This window comes from Aplidium turbinatum, chromosome 4 (genome assembly GCF_918807975.1).
Source record: "Aplidium turbinatum chromosome 4, kaAplTurb1.1, whole genome shotgun sequence".
NCBI classification, from domain to species: domain Eukaryota; kingdom Metazoa; phylum Chordata; class Ascidiacea; order Aplousobranchia; family Polyclinidae; genus Aplidium; species Aplidium turbinatum.
This window is the reverse complement of record NC_137475.1, coordinates 43609207-43634928: the sequence shown is the minus strand read 5'-3', so window position 1 is coordinate 43634928 and position 25722 is coordinate 43609207. Positions and strand designations below refer to the sequence as shown.

Below are 25722 nucleotides of genomic sequence, written 5' to 3'. Positions count from 1 at the left end.
ATTCCTTTTCTAAACCTCCAAAAATCTGCTACATTCTAAGCAAATCTAATTTGTTGTACTTCTTCGTCTACTTGTACTGAACATCGTCCAAACTATCAGGAAGAATCCAAAACATTATTGTTTGAAATGCTCAAATTTCCGGAATATGGAATTGCACAAGGAAAATACGGATTTCTACAAAAAAGTTGGTAGGAGATGGAGGGGTAACTTTTGCCCGAGGATAAATTTACAGCTTGAAATTTTGTAGAAGGGTAACTTATGAATTTACGGCTCGGAATTTGTAGTGGCTCCGGAAACCGAAAGAAAACATCAAATATTCTTTCTTTGGAATCCCACCGTGTACTGGTACAATGTTGCGCTTGCATTTATTCTAGATTTTTATTTTTTTTACACACCATTCGTTTGGTAGAAACCTGCTTTTTTTTTAGGATAAGTCTTGTTTGTGGGAGCAGGCCTCATTGGTACAGGGCCAGAAATATGCATCATCGCCCCTAACCGTAGAGCTTTCCTGAGTGACGGGCAAATGTGCTTGTTGTAAACAAAGGAAAATAACAAAGTCTTATGATAACATAACAATCAAACTATCGAGACCACTGAGGCCCAGGCAGAAAGTCATTTTTTACATCGGTTCAACGTTTCTGGCTGGATAGTTACTTTGTAGCATCTTGAGCGTTAGAATTGTGAAGTTAGTGCCAGAGCTGCATCAACCGAGACAAGCCACAGTGATGGATTGATTGCTGTTACTACTGCTTCACCTTTATCTTAACAAAACTGGGGAGAAATTGCAACCATGATAAGTGTGGTATTTGATGGGTCCATTTTCGGAAGTCGTCTTACTCATCCAAAATAAATAAATTTAAACAAATTGCAGAAAGGCGTGCTTGGTTAAGTTACATAATTAAATTAACCTTTCAAGCAACCTCCTGGGCAGTGTCAGAGCGTAACTCGCAGTTCATTGATTGTCCGCATGAGAAAAGGGTCGGCTTCCTTTATTGGAACGCGTCCTTTTAACATCAGTGTGCAGCAGTGTTTGTAGAAGTTGGAAGAATCATACCAGACCTAAAGACAAGCACGCTTGATTGACAGCGAATGTGGCTCAGTTTGACAAATTAACAAATGTAAGTTGCTCGTTTAATTCAATCGAATTCTTAAAATTGGTGGTTTGAAGCAAATTAGTGACCCGGATGAGAAAACCGCGCTTGGCTTCGATCTTTGATTTGCTCGTTTCTCATAATGAACTCTAAAGATGTAAGTGATCGTCGCTACCTTTGCTCAGCGTTGCTGGACGTCGAGAGACGATTACAACGTACAAGAGCGATGACGTTTAACTTGTCATGACATCATAATGCACGTCATTATTATGATTTATTTTTAGTCTTACCAGGCTGATATAAGACCAAGTCGATTGTTCTGCTTTTCACAGTCGGCCTAGCAGCGTTGTAAGTAATTGTGAACAGAGAACTAAAGACTAACTACAACACTATGAGTGTCAAGCTGGATAGAGGGAGCGAGGTCCCCAAGTGCAACAAGTGCCTTGTGTCGCTAATGGGAAGGCAATATCTGATTCAGGTATGCACCCAGGCAGTAAAACAAACAGGGTTTACATTGATTCAACGTTCGCAGGCGTTGAATCAACGTAAAACTGATTTGCTTGTTAGATATGTTCGAACTCAAAGACTTGATTTTTAGAGTTAATAAAAAGTTAACGTGCTACAGAGATGTAATCCATGTGTAATCTTTATTTGGTAAACGTTTAGTTCATTATTTCTAGAATGATTCTGCTTGCATTGCCCGACTTGTTGATGATGCTACAATGTGGTTTGAACTCACTGATTTCTGAACAGAAAACTTCAAGACCGATAATAATTATTATCGTCTTTATAAACTATTATTTTCGTTTCTAGCACTAGTTGCAACGTTCATCTGATGAAAGTGAAAGTAAAAGCAAAGACAAACAATTTGATTGATTGCTTCACTGATGTTTCGCGCACAATGACAATGCGCATCCTCAGAGCGATTAACATACAAAATAAAACTTACAAAGTTATATACAGTATATAACTTCGCGCATTGTCATGGTGCGCGAAACGTCAGTGAAGGAATAAATCAAATTGTTTGTTATTGCTTTTACTTTCTCTTTCATCAGATGAACGTCTCAACTAATGCTAGAAACTATAATTGTCCTGATGAACACCCAAACTTTTCAGTATTCAAACTATTATTTGTTATCTAATAATTAGAAAATTATCATAATCAGTTTGTGCTAACTCAACTTCATTTTACTGTTTTCCAGAAATCCCAAAAATTTTGCGTGGAATGCTACGAAAGCCTGTTCTGCAATACTTGCCAAACGTGCGGTGATATCATCGCCACCGGATGCCGAGTAAGACCAGCCTGACCTTTTCACAGCCAGAAAATCAGTCCTTTTTTCGATTGATTCAACGTCTGCAGACAATCAATCAATGTAAAAAAAAGAACTGGTTTATTACTAACTAGGTTATATTTATAACATTATGATAAATATTTCTCGGCAGCCGATTGTAGCAAGAATTGACAGCTCAGCCTTGTGCTGATAGCCGGGAACAATGCTTCTTTCTTCGCAATGATGATGAGTAGTTGAGAAGGAGCGATCTTCCTGGCGTCAGCACTACCTGACTACTCACTATAGAACAGCGAGCATTGTGCTTCACTAACCAAGCCGGTGTAGCCTCCACACTAGCCATCGACTTTTCCTAAAACAAGTGTTTCTCAACAGTCGAGTGTGGCAAGAATTGACAGCGATAATCGCTATCGATTCTTGCCACACTCGACTGCCGAGAAACACTATGATGAATATAATTATGGGTAGATGTTCAAATATTATGAGTAAGATGTGCAAAAGCAGTAAAAATCAAGTCAACTTAGTAAATAAAATGCGATATAGTTATTGATATCAATCAATTCGCGTAGAAAGTGTAAACTGTTTGAATCGTAGTAGCCGCGTGGCTGCGATGGGAGACACCTTCTTACTCCGAGAGTAGTAATCCCCCCAACAGATAAAAAAAAGATATTTTGAAGACATGTACCAATCTTAAATATGCTATTCTCAGTCGAGGTTGTCGTTGCGGTTTGAATAAAACCTTGTTTGACAAAATTTTGATGTTGCATTGATGCTGCAATTATCCAAAGGAAAACGTGTAGACTTGCGCAAGCGGCAGGTAGTTTGCAATTATTGCGGATTAAGTACCAGGGAAGATCTGGTACCGCAAAGCTAACAAATCAACCTTTTTTTTACATTGCAACATCTGCGGACGTTGAATCAATGTAAAATAAAGGACTGATTTGTTGTCTGGGAAATTGCCGGATCAAAATAATAATGTGGAGATTGCAATCGTTTTGCTGCGGAAGACATCTTCATATTAAATGCAGAAATAACTTCATTAGCGGAAGCTGTAATGAAGGACTTATAATAATTTAACCTAAGCAAAGCTAATCCTTGCAAAGCTAGTCGTATTCCTTACGGAGTAATATGAATTCCGTTAATCTTTTCCACAACTGATTTCACGGCCTGTATGCTCTAACAGTTCAATGAAAAATTAAGCTCATATTGGTTTATAGGATAAATACGTTCGAACCATACAAAAGTGATGAACTCTGGTTGCTATCCCAGACAGCAAATCAATCGTTTGTTACATTAATTCAACGTCTGGACGTTGAATTTATGTATTAAAGTTGTCAACTTATCTCTCAAGTCCCTGTTTTTGGATGGATGATAAAAAGTGCTTTGTTTTGATATGTGCAAAAGACAAGTTCTCCATTCTCCTTAATCCAAGTATTGAACGTTCATGCTCAAGCCTAGATACACAAAACAACCCGCAAAACATTCTGTTCTCCATCGTTTCAACGTCTACTGACTTTGAAGCGGTGTAAAAAAATTAACTTTTCTGGCAAGGTTAGATGTGGTTGCGGTTACAAAGCAAGCCATCCCGTCCGCCACAACAAAACAACGGATGATGTTCCTTTATCTTCTGCAGCTAAACCAGTTCAGATGAGAAATGTAGAACAACATGCTAGTTCAAAACAAGGATTGGATGAGCATCAAGACAAAATGTGAGCCATTCGCCAATCCCAAGAGGGAATCCTGATTGCGAAGTCAATAGATCGATACTTTGTTGTTAGAAATTCTAGAAACGCAATGGAGTTACGATGTCGCTCGCAACTTGAAGCCAAAGCTTCTCTTTGGTCACATGGCGATACCAAAAGAGCACAGAAGTTTTGGAGAAACTCATGACACAGCTTTTTGTCATATATCTGCCAAACTTCCAACTTTCGTGAACCTCATCAGCCAGTCATGCCAATGCTGGGAGACGACCATCTTACCAAACAACCTTTTTGCCAACCATGGTAGCTCTTTTTCTTCACAATAATGCCATACCACTGCTGGCGGATATCCTCTACTAACTTTGTGCTCGAGGATTTTTCTTTTTCGTGAAGTCATGGGCATTGATAGGTCGTGAAGGATATTTCCGATTACTTCACCAACTTTAGTTAGCTAAGTCCTGGTGGCTTTCATCGTGTCAAGGTTAAAGTTGTTATAACCTCATTGAGTGATCATTTCAGTGATCCAACCCCGAGGAAATTAAATTTAGCGTGAGAATTTTTTAGAAATAGTCAAAAGAATCAGACTTCAACATAAAGCAAACTGTAATAGAAACTGTTTTGATTATTTGCAAAAAATAATTTCTTAATGAACGATCGAACCGTCGAGTAACCTTTTATCGCACATCCTGTGACAAAGACAAAAGAACTGAATTTCTGGGAGCAGCAACATTACTTGAGAATAAGAACAAGTTGTCGAGGACGAAGTAGCAACTGTCCTTCTCTTGGAAAAGTTGCGGCAAGTTATGAGGAGAATAAAACTATTTCTTTTGGCACAAAACTCGTTGTCTTGATTTTGCTTCCAATCTAATTTTTGCAAAGAACTTTAGCTCGTTTCGTTTTGGCAAAAAAATCGTTTCGAACATCTGCATGAATTGTTTTCGGTGTTTCACTAGCACAAACCTAAAGTGACGTCATAGAGGATATCCGCCATTCTTCCATGGCCAGAGCTGTTTTGAAAGAAGGTGTGGCCCAGGTACCCATTCAGACGTCAGAAGTAATTATCGCAACGCCCAATATGAGTTCTTGCTTCAAATAAATGGGATTATAAACCAATGTTGTTTTTCAGCTGGTTTTCTATTTACCAGCAAGTTTGCATAACGTTCAAATACGTTAAAGCAATGTAATCTTTCGAAATTGTTTTTGAGAGCACATTTGTTTTTTGTGGGAATCATTTATTTGACCACTCAGTGAGAGAGGAAAAAGGCGATTGATGAAATGTGTGTATTAGCCTCGTAAAATGAGATATGAGATCAATTATTAATAAATCTCAGAAAATTATTACGCTTGTGAAGAGGACAACAATGTTTGAATTGGTTTCCACTTTGGCTAATGCCATTTTATGACAAATTGACATAATGGCAACGTAATCCAATATCAAAATTAAAGTAGTTTAATGGAAGATCAAAGACGTTCGGACAAAGAACAATGTCCAGCCCGAACACATGTTAAATATTTGGTATATAAGTCTTTAATCGCTCTTAGCATTGTTGATCTGTGACATTAACAATACTACGCCTCTCCACAACAGCAACGCCACAGCGTGTACAACAATAGACTGGCAATAGACTTATTTGCGTGAAAACAGCAAATATTTTTAAAAGCAATATGATCGGAAGGTGTGACGAAATGTTGCTGATGTTTTATCGTTGCTTTTAAACCATAGATGTCGTAACAACGTTACGATACATGCTGAAAAACGTCATGATAAATGCTTTTGCAACGTTACGACTGATGAAAGACAAAGCAAGACTTTTCTGGTGCTTAACTTTAGCAGTTTCAAATGCTCCAAAGGTTTGAACCACACACGCAGGCTCGCTCACTGAAGGTTGATAAGTTGCACCTAGAATGTCCAGCTAACTATTGTGTGCTTGTTCAGGATATTTCGTACAAGGACTTCCATTTCCACGACGGGTGTTTCTCATGCACTGGATGCAACAAATCTCTGACTGGGGAAAAGTTTATTTTCAAGGATGGAAAATTCATCTGCGCTTCCTGCTTTGAAAACAAATTTTCGCCAAAGTGCAAATCTTGCAAGAAAGTTTTCAAACCAGGTAGGCCTGCTAATGCTCTATCAAAACTTAGTCACCCGTAAGTGTGAAAGAAGCCAATTACTCCTTTGGACTTTCCTTAGTTTTATAAAACTTCAGTGCCTCTTTAGTGCTTGAGTGAGTTAAAAATGTTTTTTTGTCTCTCCCAAAATAAGCCTAGGGGGTGGTTTTGGGTTGTTGGTTACCGTATCGTAGCCCCAGGAAAGCCCCATTCTTAATTGACTACATTTCGTAACTTTACCTTAATACGCTCTTTCAGGCGTAAAGCGGATGGAATACAAGGGAGCAAGCTACCACGAGAAGTGTTTCTGCTGTTTTGCATGCGGTGACGTCATCGGCAAGAAGAGCTTTGTTGAAAGAGATGAAGGGAACTTTTGTGAAGACTGCTTTGAGTCTAGACTTGCCAACAAATGCGCCAAATGCAAAAAGGTTTGTCAGCTTTGTAACAATTAAAATCCGTTATTTTAACGTTAATTCAACGTCTGCACTTGTTGTACAAATGACGGATTTTTCTGTCTGGGTATTTGGTAGCTCAGCAAAGCTTTTTACAACACTAGCTGGGATACTGCAATAACGCAGAAAACTTATGCATTTTCTCATACAGTGTTTGTTCATTGTAAAACGCTCCATATTTTTTAGACAGGGTGCTCTCCAATAGCCTATGTAGTACGGGAATCACACCACTACAGGGTGGCAAAAAGATAGATTTTTTAGATCTCAAAGTCTCACATTGCTACCCTGTACTTTCAAACAAGAAATAATTTAATGTCTCGGCAAATAGGTCGCTTTCTTTGATCAAAAATTTATAAAAATGAAAGTTCACTCATTGCATAGACAGTAAGTTAAGCCACAAATCAAAATGCAGACTGTCACTTTTGTAAAACATCGCTTGGCCTCTCACGCAATGCAACCTTAAGGGAATTTAATCAACAAAGAGGATAGTTTATTAATGTATCATAACTGCATCTGTAATCAACAAGGTTATAATGCTTATAGTGTTTCTATAAATATTATTTCTCTGATTTGTATATCACGGCTATTCCCGGCAATCAGCTGTGCAGCATGATACGGAGGTCAAACCGTACAGGAACAATCTTCTAATTACTGACATATTGTGACGTAAATTGTTGAGAATTTACCGAATCGACCTTCAAACAGGATGACAATGTAGCAAACGACATTTGTAATGAGTAGCAACGACATAGTGATACTCTTTGTTTACTTTGTTATGGCATAAACAAGAGTGCATTGTTGCACAACACAGTACTAGAATTTGTAAATTCCCCTCCTAAGTGTGCCGCATCGAATTTAAACTAAAGGGGAAATTTTGAAAGTCTTTACCATGATATTTTTCTGCACGTGAAGTGTTATTTTGCGCAGAGGGCAGGCGCGGATTTATGGGGGGGGGCCAGGGGGCCCGGGCCCCCCCGAAATTTTGTGAAAAATTGTATGTTTCCGCATCAAATGGTTTGATATGCTTCTAAACAGCTGATATTAGTCCCTCGGCATCACAATTGATGAAAATGGTTGTTTTAATGTCTATTTTCTAGCATATCGTATATGTCGTAGTATCATTGTTCATATCTGTTTAGCTTTTTCTTTCTTTTTAGTTGATTTTCAAATTTTCTGGCCCCCCCCCCCCCCCGAAAAAAACTCTTAGATTCGCGCCTGGCAGAGGGGTTGGGTAATATAACATCAATGAATGATGTATGAAACGCTGCATTCATCAGATGTGGGTTGCTCCTTAAGCTGCATATTGCAGATAGTTTTGACGCACTTTACATTTTGGTCATATGTAAACGTTCTTACCCATCAAAAAACTCTTCTAACGAACTGGTGTGGCACCTCTAAAGCTAAGGTTTTCACCTTCAGACTAACTTAACTCCTGTCCTGGAAACATATTAGGCTGCATATCTGCAGAGTTAAGTTTATTGACGTGGATTCGAGTAGACTGCTTGATAAATGTGCAGATTGTTATTCGAAAATATCTGGTGGAAGTATATAACTACAGCAAGCAATCTGGGATATCTAAAAGTAAAAATTGAGAAAAGAAGACTAGCATCTTTGCTTGCCTTCAACTTACCTACTGTAGCGTCTGTAGGTACTACTAGGCTACTGAGAGGAAACGTTTTAAAAGTTTGTTTTGAAAATAGAAGGTTGAGGCTATCTCTAATAAGAAATATTTCAGTCGTTGTCTAACTCTTCTTGTTTTCCACAACAGACAATCAAGTCGAATGGTGTGGCCTACAGGGATGACACTTATCATTCCTCCTGTCTTCGTTGTGAGGGATGCAATAAGGAGCTGGCAGGAGAGCAACTGATCACCCATGAAGAGCAACCCTACTGCATCGACTGCCACACTGACATGTTCGCCAAGAAATGCCACAAATGCAGAAAAGCAATTTCAGGTTTGTTGTTTGAAATACTAAAGTGTCGTATGTAAAGATAAGAACGATTCGTAAATTTTCGGCAAAAAGTTCTGTTTGGAGGTTCAATTCAGTGGGCCATACCCCAAACAAAATCCGTAGGCATTTCTCTTTAGAGCAGTGTACTGTTCATAGTCATGAGAGAAATCAAGGACTGTAGTCGAAAGAGCGCCACTCAGCAATCGACGGCATGCCTTCAAGTGTCTTGCCAAAGACACAACCACATGCTCTTGAGCGGTGTCGAACCGGCGTTCTTTCGAACGTCGAACCAGGACTCGGCTATGCAGCCAGGTTTGGGACTCTGCCTCAAGTAACGTTTTAAGTTAGTTGCATTCTCGGCATCAGGCGTTCCACGCGCGCGATATGCGAAGGATGAAGATGTATCTCGGGATTGTTCATAACAAATGACTTTGTTCGACGCATAAAGCGACTGTTTTATCCAAACGCTTCATGATGGTTTGCAGGAGTTGGAGAGACGAAAATGATCGCATTTGAAGACTACAGTTGGCATCTTGGCTGCTTCCAATGCGCCACTTGCAACATCCCACTAGAAGGCGAAGGCTTCATCATGCACGAGAGCGACACCTACTGTCAAGAATGCGCTGAAAACATTGTTTGAATCCGTGTGAAAATGATTTTATCTTATTTTTTCACAGAACTATCTATTGGCGTTTTTTATTGCAAACTTGAAGTTTAATTTCATTCTAAATCAATAGTTTTGCCTTGTCTATATAGCAGATTGCGTTGTTTTTAATTATTTTGGGTGTCCATTGGCACACTGTCCAATCATCGTACACTACAGACATCACAAGGTATTTTTAAGACGATCACTCTAGTAGGCCTGCATAAGCAATTGATCGATGTCATCAATCACTCACAGTGAAAGAGTAGCACTCCATGCGCAAGGTGTCAAAATGTAATTAATTTGTTGCTTTCCAAAGTATCTCATGGAAAGATTGAGCCTGACACAAAAAGAAACTTTTGCTTCAACGTCCAATTTTGCTGTCGCTGTCGTAGGCTGGGTAGCAAACTTAGCTACTATAGGCTATTGGTGTCACATTATCGCTTGTATTTATTACTTAACTTGTACAAAGTTTCTGCATAGTTTTAAACCGTATGCGCTTCTTAGTTTTCTCTGTAATTGCTTTCTCATGCTCTGTTCAAATGAAGAAATCAGTTTTTCAATGTTGTGCTAAACGTTAAGAACAAGAGGAAACAAAACAGTAGAAAAAACGCATCATGCTTTGTTGGCATTCTCATTGCAGCCAAGAAACAAAGTACACTCAAAGTACATCCATTAGATGCCGCTGAATGGAGAGCAGTCCTTAACGTGCGTTGCTCAAGCGCACACCCTGAGAGTCGAACCAGCGCCGCTTGATCTTGAAGCTTCTTCGTTCCAGAAGTGACGCGCTAACCAATTGAGCTATCGGGGCTGACTTCCAGACTGGAACTTCCAGACTGCAACGCCGCAGAGGCAGTCCAAAAGTTACTGCTATTGTAAGTGGGTGTGCTTTTTCGAAATTCGTTTGTGAAAACTTGTAAATGGACTGAAAATTTTTAAACTTCACTTGATCAGTAGATTAAACCCTCTGCAAGTATGCGAAAGATTAATCCCAAGGATAAATATTCTCAACACGAAACCATTATTCTTGACTTTAAGTTTCGTGCCACGTGTTTTCGATGGGAGTCCAACGGAAATTCATTGGAATTCTCAAAGTGTTCAACACTTTCGCAAAAGTTAAAGCCTTCCCCGCGTGTGAGACTATGATAGCCTAATTGCTGAAGGTTGATGGCGTTTTGACTACCGGTTGGCCTACATGTAGCCTAAGTTACTTTATATTTCTTCAAAACGGTAGTTATGAAAAACCAGACCAAAATTAGGCTCAGTGCTTCATTCACTAGAAAACTTTGGTTTTAACTTTCATGAAATAGGCTACCAGTACATAAAATATAGTCAAAAACTATGTTCGTCAACTACAACTCAAGACCAGCGGCTAACAAGTCAGCCTTCAAATGCAAACTTTGCACGATATATTAAGGCCTGTAGATTTTTAAATGCCACCGATTCACGTACAGCAACGATTCAAAGACTTTGAAATGCTTGGAGCGATGATCAATTAAATTATTTGTTTCAACAGCGCCATATAGCCTACAACGATAGCTCAATTGGTTAGCACGTCACTTCTGGAATGAAGAAACTTCAAGATCAATAGCGGCGCTGGTTCGACTCTCGGGGTGTGCGCTTGAGCAACGCACGTTAAGGACTGCTCTCCATTCAGCGGCATCTAATGGATGGAATAATTCCCGGGCAACAAGACTTCAACAATCGGAAACTTCACTCTGTCAATCTCGGTGACCGGGCCTGCGTCAGTGATTCAAAGCCTCTACAAGTATGCGAAACTGCCAGGATTAAGCTCTGCAAGAAGCTTTCCCAGTTCGAGGATAAAGATTCAACCAATCATACCAAACGAGTCAATAAAACACTCATAACACTACATTGTGAATCGTAGGTTGCATCATAGCACAGTTAGGATGACAGCAAAAGACTATAGCAGCAGCAGTGGCCGAGTGGTTAGCGCGTTGGGATCGCAGTCGAGAGCCTGCATGTTCGACTCCAACCACCTGCACTTGCTGTTGTTTCTCTGGGCAAGAAACTTTACGATAATTGCCTCTACCCAGTGATCGATTTCGAGTAATGGGTAGTACCAAATTTAAGTCATAAGTGGAGTAGACAACCGGAAACAGACATTGCCGTCGGCTGCAGCGTGGGTCAGGTGTACGTCGGAAGCCGTACACCGATGCATAGCGCTCAAGTCCGCTTTCCCGTAATGCAGAATAAAGATATGAAAAACAAACAAACAAACTATAGGCTAAGTGGTCATCTAGTCAATCACCTCCCAGTGCCAACGCACGTAAGGCACGGACACAACTTCAAATGGTATAATACAAACAAATCAGGTTAAAATGATAGCCTACGTAAATTGTTAGGTTACAAATTAAAATTTCATTCCAATACAGCAACAATTTGTGGTACAAAACTCATCTTTTAACTTTCATCTTATTTTCGCACGTTTGTTGTTAAGATGCAATGGTGGATAAGTCTTCAAGTTCAACATGTTTCCCATGTTGAAATCATTTATACAAATCTACTGCAAGCGTCAAATCTGACAACCCTGTTTTAGTAACTTCTGTACTGGCAGTAACTTTCAGACCGCGTATACGCGGTCCAAAAGTTACGGTAACTTTCAGACCGCAGTAACTCCTGGACCGTTACACCGGCATTTTGTGAAAAGGAAAGCTTTATCACAAGGCCGTGGTTTCGAAACATTTCGAGTTCATCTTAAACAAAGCTACATTTTATGCTCATATCTTTTCGAAATACAGCGCCCACTTTCTCATAAAAAATATTGTGTTGGATGTATCAGTCAAACCTGTCGGTATAGATACAGTACACGAGCAAACACCACCACCACCATGTACGTATAACGCGACATGTAGTATTTGTTGTATTTCCGTAAAATAAGCAAAGTCACTTTATTTCAGTGAAGTAAACCGGACAACACACTGTTGGTAAATTGTAGATATCGCCAGCGTCATTATGTCGTTTATGTTGCAGCAATGTCTTCTGTCACTTCCACATCGATGACAGCAACTGAAGAATGTCGACTACTGCCTACAGCTTAATCGATAACTAGCTCCACTGAGACGTAGCATGATCAAGCGTCGGTGGTTCAACTCTTAGCGCGAGCAGTTTCGCACAGTAGAGAGAAACATCTATGTAGCGGCATCAAACGGATGAATGATTGTGAAACAACATTTCAACTATGACCTCGGTGGAGACTTGACGCTGTTGGACTCGATGAATAAGTCTGGGTAAGGGTAAGGGTTCAAACACTTCAGAACTCACAGTTTACAACACCGGTAAGTTTAGGCTTTAGAAGAGGCTTTCACAGTCCGATGAAGAATATTCTCTCATGTTTTTATGGTATCTAGGCACATGTGATTGGAGGGTGGAAAGACGAGACAAATAAATTGTTTTCCGTTTTGATATCTTTATAAAACTTCTAACCCAGCGGCAAACATACACAAAATCACAGTAAAATAATGTAAAATGACTCAAATACAGGTGATGGATACTTCAACCGAATTTTACTAAAATTAGTGGAAAAATACAGATAATTCTCAAACACGGGAATCTCCCATGTGGTGCAATTTGAAACTTCTTTTGAGGTTAGAATCACAAACATGTGGCCACAGTTGTACGATCAATTCGACTAAGATAGATTAGTTCAACGTAAACAGCGAAATCGATGGATGTAGCGAAGAAGAAAACTGAAGTTAGGAAGTAAAAGAAGGCTGGCGCTGTCTTTCTAGATCTCACAGCTCCGACTATGACACCGTTTGGCATCGTGGCCTTACTTTCCAGATGCTTCGCCTGCCTACATATGGCTCATACAGAAATTGTCAGTTACGTTTAGTTGGGAATAATTATTCAAGTTAGTATAGTTGCAGACTTTCCGAGACAAACGAACAATCAGATAAAACGGTAAAATGTTTGAAATGAGCAGTTTTTAATAAAAAAGTTGTGACTGCTATCGAAGAATTGTTGATCATGCTATTGCTATGTTCAAAATGCTTGATGGGTCTCAAACTTGTTCGCACTTTGTACTGATGGTGGGCCCGAAGTGCCCCAGTTGGTCACGACTTGTGGCCATATGAAGACGATACTGATCCAGAATTCATCATGGAACGTGAGATAAAGGCAACTGTAACAAAACACACCGAGTCGGCACCAATTGTAACATGTCCAGCATTTGTAAACCCACTGTGCAAAGTCGTGAAGCCAAATCGTGATTCATTAACCGATGTATCGACGTTCGATGATTTACGATGAATGACCTGTCTCGGTGACAAGCACTTTCACACCATAAGCGACCAGGAGCGACCGACCGAAGGCCTGGGCAAGTAGTTGTCATCAAACTTAACAGTTTCCAAGCCAACCCTTATAAGTTTCTTGCGTTGTCAAACCAAAATGTTAGTATTTGCGCGTTTGTTATCATATTCTACTATATGATCCTTCAATAGGTTTGAGATAGGTTTTTATGAAATATGTGCGCTGGACTCTTGCTAGACAGAGCCAAGCAAACAATAATTTCTCTTGGGGCTCAGCTGGAAAAGAAGAAAGTAGTCCTGAAGTGGCAAGTCATGTGTGTTTAATCTACTACAAACTCACCAGTAACCAGTAAAAGAAGCGCAAGCATCACAAACTTGAAGGAAACCCCACTGAATGAGACTGAAGCAAAATAAATGAGGAGCGGCGGAATAAGCAAAGAAGCCCAAGCGATGGCGACAATGTAAGTGCTGCAATCATATAAAGATTGTGTTGCCGACCTTTCGATAAATATACACAGTTACTTGGTCAAGCACAAAAAAGAAGTTATTTTGAGCTATTTTACTCGAAATGACCCTGCCCTGCTGAAGATCAAGAAAAAAGAAACCTCTTCCTTTAGTTCAAATATTTCTAAGTTAAAATATACAGTGGAGCGGGGGGGGGGGTATTTCATCACTCCAAAATAAGGTCACACAGCAGGACCGTTCTACCAAGGCAAAGGTTTCGCCTTGGCATCCAGTACAAGGTGAACACAGCAAGGCTCGGTTTAAAATGAGCTGTTGCAATTTCTGTTCTTAGCCTGTCATTAATTTTCTACTTTCACTATGACTCAACAATCAACATTGTCAATGATGCAAATTACCAGCAGACCTACGTCACCTACCTCGTCTTTGGTTTGATGGGTTTTGTGATGAAACCTTTGTACGCGAGATCCTCTCCTTGTAAGGGGAAGTGACCGTGTTTTATGTAAAAGTCACAGAGTTTGTCCTGAGATAGAGAAGTCATGTCATGGTTTGTTTTATCTGGTTCTTTATCGGTCACGCTCATATGGCAACTGCGTTTGTAGCAATGTTCATAAATAAATTGACGATGTAATTTCAAGTAACTGATTGTCCCAACTGCCAGCGGAAAAAAACTGCAAACGTTATGGAGCATAACAATCCCAGACAATCACTTTATCTGTGCCCGATATGTACAGTAGATCTGTAGCCAACCTGATGAAGATATGAACCAGATAAAGGGGGTTGTCCAAGATAAAACTTCACCAAAACGACGTTGAAATGGCAACGTAAGCAAATGCGCAACTAAAACGTGGCATCATTCATTTTCCAGGTCATTTTGACGTCACAAGATACTTGAGTAGAACTTTCCAGAGTAAAACTCAAGACAAAAGCAGCGGAAGCGCACGCTACTTTTGACCCGAGTAGCGGGAGCGCTAGCGCGTTGCTTTTCCTGCTCGACGCGGCAGGGGAGACGAAACAAAAAGAGTCATACTAACATTGTTCAAAAAGAAAAGTGTTAGCCTGGGTCAAGTTAACATTGATTGATTGATTGAATCTTTATCTTCGAACTGGGAAAGGTCTTTTGACAGCTTAATCCTGGCAGTTTCGCATACTTGTAGAGGCTTTGAACCACTGACGCAGGCCCGGTCACCGAGATTGACAGAGTGAAGTTTCCGATTGTTGAAGTCTTGTTACCCAGGAATTATTCCATTCACTAGGTGCCGCTGAATGGAGAGCAGTCCTTAACGTGCGTTGCTCAAGCGCACACCCTGAGAGTCGAACCAGCGCCGCTTAAACATGAAGCTTTGTAGTTGCGATAGATGGAACACGTCAGCAATTCTGTAAATCCGACTTATACCCTTTTTATACACCACGTCGAAGAACAATAACGCTTAGGATTCAAACAGTCACTGATGCTATCCACAACCTATAGATTTACGTAAGCGAGTACTTACTAGCCTGAGACACGTACCTTGGTTTGATAAAGTTCTTCTAAGTATTCCCTGCATTCACAATCGTCATAAGGAACCTGTTTGAGTGGCACTCTTCTGTGAAATCAAATAACCAAGGTGAATTTAGAATCGTTTATTAGCCAAACAGCGCAACAACTATCTTCTAGCAAAATCGACCTTTTTTTACTTAATTCAACGTCTTCAGATGTCTAAACATGAAAATCTCAGCAAGCAGAGTCCTATCTCTGAAACCATACCAATAATCTTACAACTCACTTGTTGTCACTCTACAACGGCTCAAATTTTCCAGCCGCTTCACTTTTTAAATTCAGCCAAATACTAACGATGTGACCACTAGGGGGTCCAATTATTTCTGCTGACTTCAGCAAGAATTGACACCATAAGTTTTAGAAACGGCTCGAATTAGAATCGCAATCAGTGCTACCAGAAGCAATGGTGGAAGCAACAACCACTGAGCTGTCTGAGAAAACTAAGCAGCAGAGTACAACGAAAACTCAAAACCTTCTTCATCACTTGATACCAGGAGAAGTTTGTTTGACTTGACGTCATGGGATTCGAATCCCAGTTGCGTGGTCTACTTACACATGACACAACTGGATTCTAATGAGATTTTCAAATAGAGTACGTATCTGTGGCGTTCAATGTATGAACTCAGACCTTCAACTACATGATTATCGTCAGTTACCTTATAAGAAGATCCACTTTGGAATGCTTTCCTGAAGAAAAGTCGGCCAGAACTGGTGGGTTCAGGCCCGGGCAGGCCACGGTTATATCGTACAGGGCCGGAACTAATCAATTGTAACAAGATGTAATCAGCGTTGAGAAAAAAAAAGAAGAAAACAAATTAATAGTTTTTTTTCTCTACAGTCTAACTCTAAACCTTCAAAACATTTGGCTAGGCTAACACGCACAACACTATTTCAATAAAAGTTATAATTTATGTTGTATTTTATTATATTTTTATTTTATTGTAATTTATTTTGTTATGTTATATTTTTTTCCACTTTTAATCAGCGTTGATTATGGCCTTGTTAAAAAATGTAAAATCGGAAAAATCTGATGCAAATAGAAATTCCAGACAATGATTTTCTCACCGTTGCCATCCAAGCCTTTCCTGACGATACAAAACCCTTTCGAGCGAGGCATAAGATGATGCTTCAAGGGTTTACGACCGTTCTTGATGGCAAAGTCCACACTCAGCTTGTGCTTGGCCGGCGTGAGTCGAGTACCCTCGCAGAACAGCAGCAACTATGGTCAGTATAAAACGTGTTCAATTTTCAGAGCCGGATCATGGCCGCACCAACGATAACTAGTTTCATGTTGGCATCCACCCAGCGATGAAAATGCAGCTGGCAGCAAACATGCGCCATCTTGTTACCAGAGGTACAATTTACAAACGCGCAAGAAAAAACTTTAGGCTACTCGATCAGCTAATCAGTCCTTTTCACATTGATTCAACATCGCCCACAGACGGTGAACTAATGTAAAAAAGAATTATTTTGCTACTAAGTTCAGTCTTTTTATTGCACCAGATTGCTGAGTACAACAAAAATACTAAAGATTAAAAATCTAAGAATGCTGTTCGAGAAATGAATCTAGAGTTTCCGTATGGATATTGAAAGCGACACAACGCCAGCCATGACAAGGAACCGATTCTATCTAGTGGTACGTCAAAAGATGATCAACATGATTGTTAACAACACTTTGATTACTACTCAGATTTTTAAAAACGTATCTTTTCAGATCAAATCTAATGTTATACCGTACTTTTAACGTGTTGGCAAAGAACATTTCAACACTTTGTCACAAATATTGCTATTTTCTTCTTTCTATTATTGCACATTGTCTGATAGAAACTCACCCAGTAATTGCAGTCGAAAATTGAAAGATTTTTGAAGTTTTTGGCAAGAATTTTCGTGTCAGTTTTGACATTTCGTTTTAGAAACACGCAATCATTAAACCACATGCCCCAGCCAACTACGGGAACGTATTTCAACGATTCCTTAACTATTGCTCTGAAATACTGACAAATAACAAATGTTAGGCTTTCGTCTTTGCTACTATTAGCAATTAGCATCCTATGGGAACGTTGTACATTGAGCCTGGTCCTGGTTTCAAGTCAAAAAAATTTGGGCCAAACTCGCTCTTGAATTCGGTAAATCTTCATATAGACCAGCTTTCCGTTACCAATTAATTCATCTGGAATACTCAATTTTCAAGCCTATTTCGGATTTGCAACAAATAACAAAACAAATTTTCAAGCTAGGGTCTAAATTAAAAGACCCGTCTATTGTTTTGTCCAGAGGATGGAAATTTAGCAACTGGCCAAGTTATCACAAAATTATCTCCTTTTCATTTCTAAAAATGCACATCTGATGTTGCCTAAACTAGACCACATTATCAATAGACTGCATGAGAAACCATTTCATAAACTTTTTACATAGCAGGTAAAATAATAAGAAAATACAATCGCCGTTAAAAAAACAACCTTTGCAGTTATTCTGACCATTAACTTAGAGCAAAACGATTAAACACCACCACGGTAACTTTCATTTAAAATATATATAAATAAAAAAATCGGTTACTTCGGTGCCTTACCTCCAAAACACCAAAGTGGAGCGCCACAATCCACACAGCCAGCCAGTCCAACTGGTAGCGATGGTTAGAAATCAAAATGGCTCTTTCTTTGCCCAATTTTTCCAAGTCCTCAGGCCTGATGTGCAGATTCACTTCCACATTGGACCAACATTGTGCGATAGCGGGTAGCACTGAAAATTAAGAATGAAAGTTGTAATCTGTGACTACTTTTAAAGTTAAGAATCATGGCAGGATTCTCAAACAAAAACAACGTTGTCGCTTATTTGTAATTACCGACGCCCTTCAGACCGTCCTGCAACTTCAACAGTTCTCACAACGCGACCGACAGATAAAAGTCCATGAGTTAGACCACAAGGTTGACTGTAATTTTAATTTCAAACAAATCAAACGTTTTCGGCATCGACGGGCCCTCATCAGCTGCTGAGTGGCTGAAGATTTCCTGCCCTCCAATCTAGCCTGGAAAGATCGCTCATACGCCATCATCATCAGATAGAATGTTTTTGATTTCAACGCAACGAATGTCTTCCGAAGTCAAATGGCAAGCCGAAGCAGCCCCAATCTCTCAGATGCAATTTGACTCGAATTAGTTAATTGCTTCCCGTCTACAGTAGTAGGCTAGTAGCCTACAGATGGACTGAAATCGGAATGCCTATTATTGTATGGGCCGCGTGCAAATCGTAATCTTCTGACCTCGAACGATGAACGTGAAATAAATACTTCAAAGTGAGGACATTATATCAGAATATACAAAAAGGAAAGATAGAAAGGCTGACGTTTTTTTAATTTTTATAACCAAGGTAAATCACGTATGCCAGTATTAGCCAAGTGTACAACACAACATATACCTGTAGTGTACAGTAGGCTACCGGTACTGCTTTTGAACATGACTTTATTATTTACGGTTTCAATTAGTTTTTTTTTTCAAAATCTTTTGATTCTTGTGCCTTGTGCATATAGTGCGCATAATTGCACATAGTGAGTCAGTTCCAACTCACCTCTTTCATATGTGTTTTGAAATTGATTCAATATACAGAAAACATTTGATGTTACTTTAATGTACAGCGGCGCGTGTCGTACTTTGGCGTTTTAAACATATGAATTTTTTTCTCAAAGTAACACCAAAAACAGGTTGTTTAAAACTCACATGTCCAGTGGTAGTGGGTGAGACAGGCAACCAGCCGTCTGTGGTGGTTGCTGAAGCCCGCCCATCGCATGGGGTACGTCAGGAGGAGAATAGAGTCTACTACGATAGCTGCTGCAACGAACACATAACCGAGAAAGAACTGACTAGCGTAATGTTTAACCTTCTCCAACATTTTCATATTGTGCTGGATTTAAGAGAAGTTAGTTTGCAACAAATCTGAAATAAAAAACAGATTAGCGACAACGTCACCTGTAGGCCTGAGAAAAGAAAACAATTCTTCAAGAGCAATCGAGTGCTTTTAGAGAGACCCTTCGGAAGTTGTGTATTAAGTGATACTTACGCTGTTCTCACCATGGCAGCCCGACAGCGTCATACACATACGTTATACCCACTAGAAAAAGCAAAGTACACGACGCAGTGCAGCTGCAAAGCTCCAGTAGTTCTTCGGGGGAACTTACAGATTTCAGCTAGACATAACAAATTAACGCTCGTACAATTAGTTTACAAATAAACGTTCCAACGGAACTTATGTTGTCAACCTACTCGTGGTGAGTCCCGGTAACTGTACAACAGTCTAAAGCAGTGGTTCTCAACCGCCGGTCCGCGGACCGGTGCCGGTCCGTGTAATTTTTTCGCCGGTCCGCAGAAGATCTTACTTTTTGCAAAGCTTATTTTAATGTGGAGTCATTAGCATATTGTAAAATTGTGATCGCACTGTGAAACATGCACATCTGTAAAACTGACATATCTCCACGTAAAATTGAAGACATATCTCTACGTAAATAAAGGTGAACTTTTTGATGACCTAACTCTGTGCCGTTGATAATGTTTTTGTTACAAATTGCGTGTAGTTTTCAAAAAGTTTTGAAACACAGAGATACATAACCAAATAGGAAATTTTGTCCTTGATTTTGAAAAAATTCAAAGTCGTTGGAGACGAAAATTTGAAATTAGATAAATTTGAAGTTCCGGGATAAAGTCAGGCCTGCAATTTAAATTTGCCAGAACCGGAGTTTGAGAAAGCAAAGATCTTGTTTTTCAAAGACTATGCGGAAAATAGCGCTTCGGAATAGAATGAAAACAAGCCAATTTGCTGTGGAAAATGCTGGTGAAATGGAGTGGTAAAAAAAGTAAAAAGAGGTGCTAAGCATTGTGAGTCAACACTTCAAAGAGTTGGCTAACAATTTTGACGATCATTTTGCGTAATATGAAGATCCTCGACATGGAAACTTTTGGATAAACAATCCATGTATCGATGATGTCAACACATGCGACTTTATTCTTCATGAAAAAGTCTGATCGAATTACAATATGTTGTGCTTCCACTTTGCAGTCCAGATTCGAGAAACATTATTGTCACACTTCTGGTTATCTCATGCAAACGAATTCGTGCCGAACTTTCAAAACAATCGATTTGATGGTAACTGTTTCAATTAGCTATTTAGAAACGACAATACTTTTTCATCTCTAGCTTTAATAACAAAGCAAATTTACCACTGACATTGATATTGTATGCAAATGGGCATTTTTCTGTTTGAGTTGATTTGATTGCCGTTTTATTCCAATTTTTGTCCTGAATACAAATCATATATATATATGCTAACACCTTGCATTATGGTGCGCAACGACAATTTTGGTTAACACAACGTTACAAATATTCATTCTATTCACTACGATCTTTGGTTGCCGGTCCGGGAAAATTTTTTAAAAATTTTGCCGGTCTCCCACTGTTAAAAGGTTGAGAACCACTGGTCTAAAGGATAAACCCTCGGCCCCAGAGAGCGAAGAAAGAAGCCAGAAGTCCCCACATCCCCAAGAATAGCTCCACAACGTTCCAACCATGAAGCAGGCAGCTTTGGCTATCTGTTATGTCATTTTTAATTGCTTTTTCGGGACCACGATAGGTCATTTTTTAAAGTAAAGCACTGATGGATTCGTTCAACTCTGGTCAATACATATCTTTTACCCTGCTGGCATGCTATCCCATTGACGTCTCTGTTTCAAAACGTACGATAAGGGATAATAACGTGGTTATACAACAGATGGTGAGACGCAATTACTTATACTTCCTATGCATAATGTATAGGAACGATCTCGTATGCCCCTGTTCATGAACAATAAGAGCTTTACGTGAATCCAATAATTCAAAATTTAACAAAAGATAGTGTGCTTTTGTTTTCAGACTGCCTAAACTGGATCGATAAACTGAAGCCTTTTTATGTTAGACTTGATGAAATGTTACAGATCAATTGCTTAAATTCGCATACCAGACAATGAGACGTTAAACTCCATCAAGAAAAAGATTATCAAAGCCGGATGATTTAAAAAGAATTAAAAACTTAACAATCTCTTAAGTAACAGATTGTTCAAGTAAAACTCCTCATAGACAAGATTAGCCACATTGACAACCCAGGCAGCAAATCAGACGTTTTTTACACCGACTAATTTGCTGTCTGGAAAGTTGTTTATGTTTTGATAACCTTCTTCTTCTCAAGGGTGACGAGTACAAGAACCAGCTGTCTGGTATCATGCCTTTGGTGTATAAAACCAGACAAAAAACACGAATTGTGTCGAACTGTTAATGAAATTTGCCATATTCGAACATCTAAAACTTTCTTGAAAAAGTATCAATTGAATTAAAAGTCTTTTGACGATTATATCATTGTTAATTTTGCGTCATTGTTAAGGTAATGTCCACAAAGCTCGCTCTAGATTAGAACCGCAGACTTAAAAAAAACCCGATCTGTTAATTTAAATCATCATTGAAAAAAAAAACGTTTACGAACTCTAGGTGATCTTGCAAAGAGAATGGTAATGATTGGTTAACTCTCTATTGTTTTAATTAACGTTTGCGAAGTCGTCGGTATGACCAGACGTGGAATGGAACTCACGCCTGCTACAAGCACTAAGCAGTGGCAACGACCTTAATCAGTCGTCAGTTTGGAACAAGCAGTTACGTTGATAGGAGGTCCATGCACCGCAGCATGGAGTTCTAAATAAAACCCATTGAATAAAAGCAGGCCTCAAGGGGTTCAAAGTTAACGTTGCTTGAACCAAGGGCACGATGCAAACATTTATTCCAATTTTAGTTTCTTGCAATACTGGCACTGCTCTATGCTGAGCATAATACAGAATTGATTTAATGTCAAACGCTTTAAATTCAGCAAAAGTGCTACCGATTTTCGCTTTTTTGAGTATTATTGATCGAAAATAATGGCCAATGGTAATTTGGGAAAAAGAATCAATAAGTTCCATGCCGTGTCCAAAAATGTAGTTGACTTGTGTTATTCAGTTTGTTTTTATTTCTGACCATCATAACAAAAAACAATATATGCCAAACATCAGAGGTCGAGAATAAGGTAGAAGCGACAAAACGCGAACGTTATGACGTGCTTGATATACCGAAACAAGATAGTCAGTTTAAAATTTGGCACGATCGCAACACCACTGTCTTTTTTGTCTGGCACTGTTCAACAATTTGCAACACACCGTCAAATTTGTGTTTTGGTAAAGTTTTTTTTAGCATAAATTTCGTTCATTTTTTGACAGTTAAAATTTAATTTTATATGAGGTTATTTTAAATGAATTCATCAATCAAAAAATAGGCGTTCTCAAATAAACATTTCAATATACTAGAACAAACGTTTTTTAGCAGGTGCAAGACCTCAATTCAAATGAAATCACACTAAGCGCCAATAAACATCTATCCTTCTAATTCTAACAATACTATCACAGTTCCTTTCCACAAAAGTGACGTGTCAAAAACGCAATTTTACGTAAGATTACGGAAAACAACTACTGCAGCTGATTTCGTTTAAGGTAAATAGTTTGGACAAGTGAAATACCAACGCGCTCTGTGAGTCGTCTAAAACAGATAACCTTTTTCGCGCTAATCTTTTGACAAAGCTGGTGGTTTCTGTTGAAACACAAGCCTGGTCTACTGAGCATTCAACCACTACAAAAACTATTTCCAATCTGTGATGAAAAACTTACTCCCACCAATGTCTACTCTGCTACAACGAACAGTCAGTTTGCGAAAACGTCAGTTGCCTACAAACTGCAACGACAGCAAAGATATGCCCGCGTCGTAACTTTCAAAACAAACAAATCATGCCCCTAATGACAGCTACTCGTGCAGGTTCAGAAAAGGCTATTTCTTTCTTTTGTTCATAGTTCTGCGTAATTTAATAACAACCAAGGGAAAGATTAGATTTAGCTGTGGGAGAAAGCTGATTAGAGAAGTTTTAGCTATAACACAACTTGTCTCGTCATACGTTACTTCAATATCTGGCAACAAGCACAAAACGCAAACAAACGGAAGTAAATTCGAACCTTACACTTTTATCACATGACACACAACAACAAAGACAGCTAATTTACGGAATTAAATAAATTATTTAACTTCAGAATATCGGCTGGATAGCCAAGTGGTGAAAGCCATGGTTCAATGTTTGTAAGGCCGCTGTGTTCGACACCGCTCAAAAGTATATGGCTTTGTCTTTGAAAAGACACTCACAGGCACGCTGTCAATTTGCGCCCCTCCACTATAGCCCTTGATTTCTCTCATCGTGGGCGTCCACACCCCCTTGTATGAGCAGTACGCTGTTCTAGAGAGAAATGCCTAGGGCTATGGCCTACTGAACTGCACTACTGTATATCAACAGACGGTTTTTCTTTTAACTTTCAAAAAAAAAGTAGATAGCCTTTTCAACAACCTGCACACAGGTTTTAATGTATTGTTAAAAAAGGTGTAGTTCATTTAACCAAATTTTGTATACATACCTGAAATAGGCGCAAAATGGATTTACATATCTAGATTTTGTTCTGTTTAGTTAATTAGTTCTCATTATTACTACCTCGAGCATAACTCATAGAAGGCGGTAACAATAAATTCAAAATAGGCTGTCTGCTGAAAGTTAGAGGTCTAATTTTTGTAAAGTCACACTTTTGTACTTACTCGTCTAGCCAGTTGCGACGTCTCTCGAAATAACCTGAAAAGTGGTGGAAATAAACCACTTGTCTTTTCATTTGGCTGCAACAGTGCCAACGCGTTAGCATAAAACAACAAACTCTACTCTCAGCTGAGCCTGGCGATAAATCTCTGTCGAACTTTCTGTGTAAAGAAATCGATTTCGTAACAACTTTCATGAACACTTGAAATAAACCAACGTGCTTGTGACATCACAGCTAGTAATTGCTGATTCTTTTCAAATTGTTTCCTACAAGGTAGTCATGCGTGACAGACAAAACCCGACACGATATTTCATTTACCACTCGAGGGTAAAAATTGTTGCACAATTCCAGCACGAAAATGTAGACCTAACGTTGAAACAATGTAAAAAAGGACCTCTTGCTGGCATGGCTGTTTGCGGTCTATCCCAGAAAATAAAAGGCCACTGGTAGCCTTTGAAGTTACACCGACTTACGTATGCAAATAAAGTCACGAATGTTTTTGGGAGGGGAGCGATCATCTCCCTAAAAACAAATTTTGAGCTTGCACATAGTTATGAGGGGGTGCAAAATACGTTATTTTCTCTGGTCGTTGCTAACCCCAACTACAGTTCGTCAATCGTCACTTGAGACATGTAGCTACCATCTGGATTCTGTGGTCAACTCCACTGAGACGAAACGCATGCCTAAAATTAAAGGCAAGCATACTGGTTCGACTCTCGGGGTGTGCGCTTGCACAACTCATTCCAAGACTGCTCTCCATTCAACGGCACCTAGTAAATGGAATAATTCCCCGGCAACAAGACTTCAACAATCGGAAAACTTCACTCTGTCAATCTCGGTAACCGGCCCTGCGTAAAGAGCCTCTGCAAGTATGCGCAACTACCATGAATATTGAATAACCTATCAAGGCTTTGTCTGTCCGAGGATAAACATTCAAAACCAACCATACTCAGCAAACGATGCCATGATTTAGTTGATTTTTGGGCTAGACGAGTAAACGGTTTTTAGACCTATTCCTACGCTGTGTGAACGACGAACAAGAAACGCTGGTTCGACTCTCGAGGTGTGTGGAAAGGCAACCATTTCAAAAATAGCTCTCCATTAAGCGGCACCTAGTAGTAGTCTAGTTTTAATCCGGTGATGTCCCCGTTACCGAGGGTGGCCGAATTCACCTCCAACTGCCTTCACATCGATCTGTCTAACTAACGCGTCCTCTCTTGTCAAACCCACCTTGCTGCTTTCCTCCTCAACTTGCCCTTTTCACGTTTTCTTGGGTCTTCCTTGTGTTCTACAACCCTCCACTTGCAACTCCAGCGCTCTTCTCAAAACATCATCTTCATCCCTTCTCAAAACATGCCCATACCATTTCACTCCATTCCAGTAGCGTAGCTAGGAATTTTGAAAGGGGGGGGGTTGACCATCCAGCGGCGGGGGGTCTGGGGGGCCTCCCCCAGAAAATTTTAAAAAATTACTTTGAATTTGGTGCATTCTAAGAGCATTTTCAACAAAAATGTGGGTACGAATATTCCTGTAAAATGGTCCTGTCC

The 25722-nt window shown here is 39.5% G+C and overlaps 2 protein-coding genes across 3 annotated transcripts; one reads left to right on the top strand and one right to left on the bottom strand.

The window, feature by feature from the left end:
* Window positions 1–1375: 1375 nt before the first annotated feature.
* LOC145768820 (four and a half LIM domains protein 2-like) lies at window positions 1376–9853 on the top strand. The gene is made up of 6 exons (XM_082580419.1): window positions 1376–1569; window positions 2294–2383; window positions 6017–6191; window positions 6448–6617; window positions 8410–8596; window positions 9079–9853. Exons 1-6 carry the CDS (start codon window positions 1483–1485, stop codon window positions 9231–9233), a joined length of 864 nt encoding a protein of 287 aa, XP_082436545.1. The 5' UTR covers window positions 1376–1482; the 3' UTR covers window positions 9234–9853.
* Window positions 9854–12095: 2242 nt separating this feature from the next.
* Window positions 12096–24326, bottom strand: LOC145768582 (1-acyl-sn-glycerol-3-phosphate acyltransferase gamma-like). 2 transcript variants are annotated; one of them, XM_082580109.1, is made up of 10 exons: window positions 24180–24326; window positions 19223–19438; window positions 18079–18248; window positions 17342–17503; window positions 16575–16728; window positions 16166–16268; window positions 15480–15555; window positions 14389–14492; window positions 13848–13975; window positions 12096–13380 (listed from the first exon to the last, which is right to left on the bottom strand). In XM_082580109.1, exons 2-10 carry the CDS (start codon window positions 19398–19400, stop codon window positions 13313–13315), a joined length of 1143 nt encoding a protein of 380 aa, XP_082436235.1. In that variant the 5' UTR covers window positions 19401–19438; window positions 24180–24326; the 3' UTR covers window positions 12096–13312. The 2 variants fall into 2 exon arrangements, with proteins under 2 accessions (XP_082436235.1, XP_082436236.1); XM_082580110.1 differs by lacking the exon at window positions 24180–24326 and having other exon boundaries at window positions 19223–20370.
* Window positions 24327–25722: the final 1396 nt, after the last annotated feature.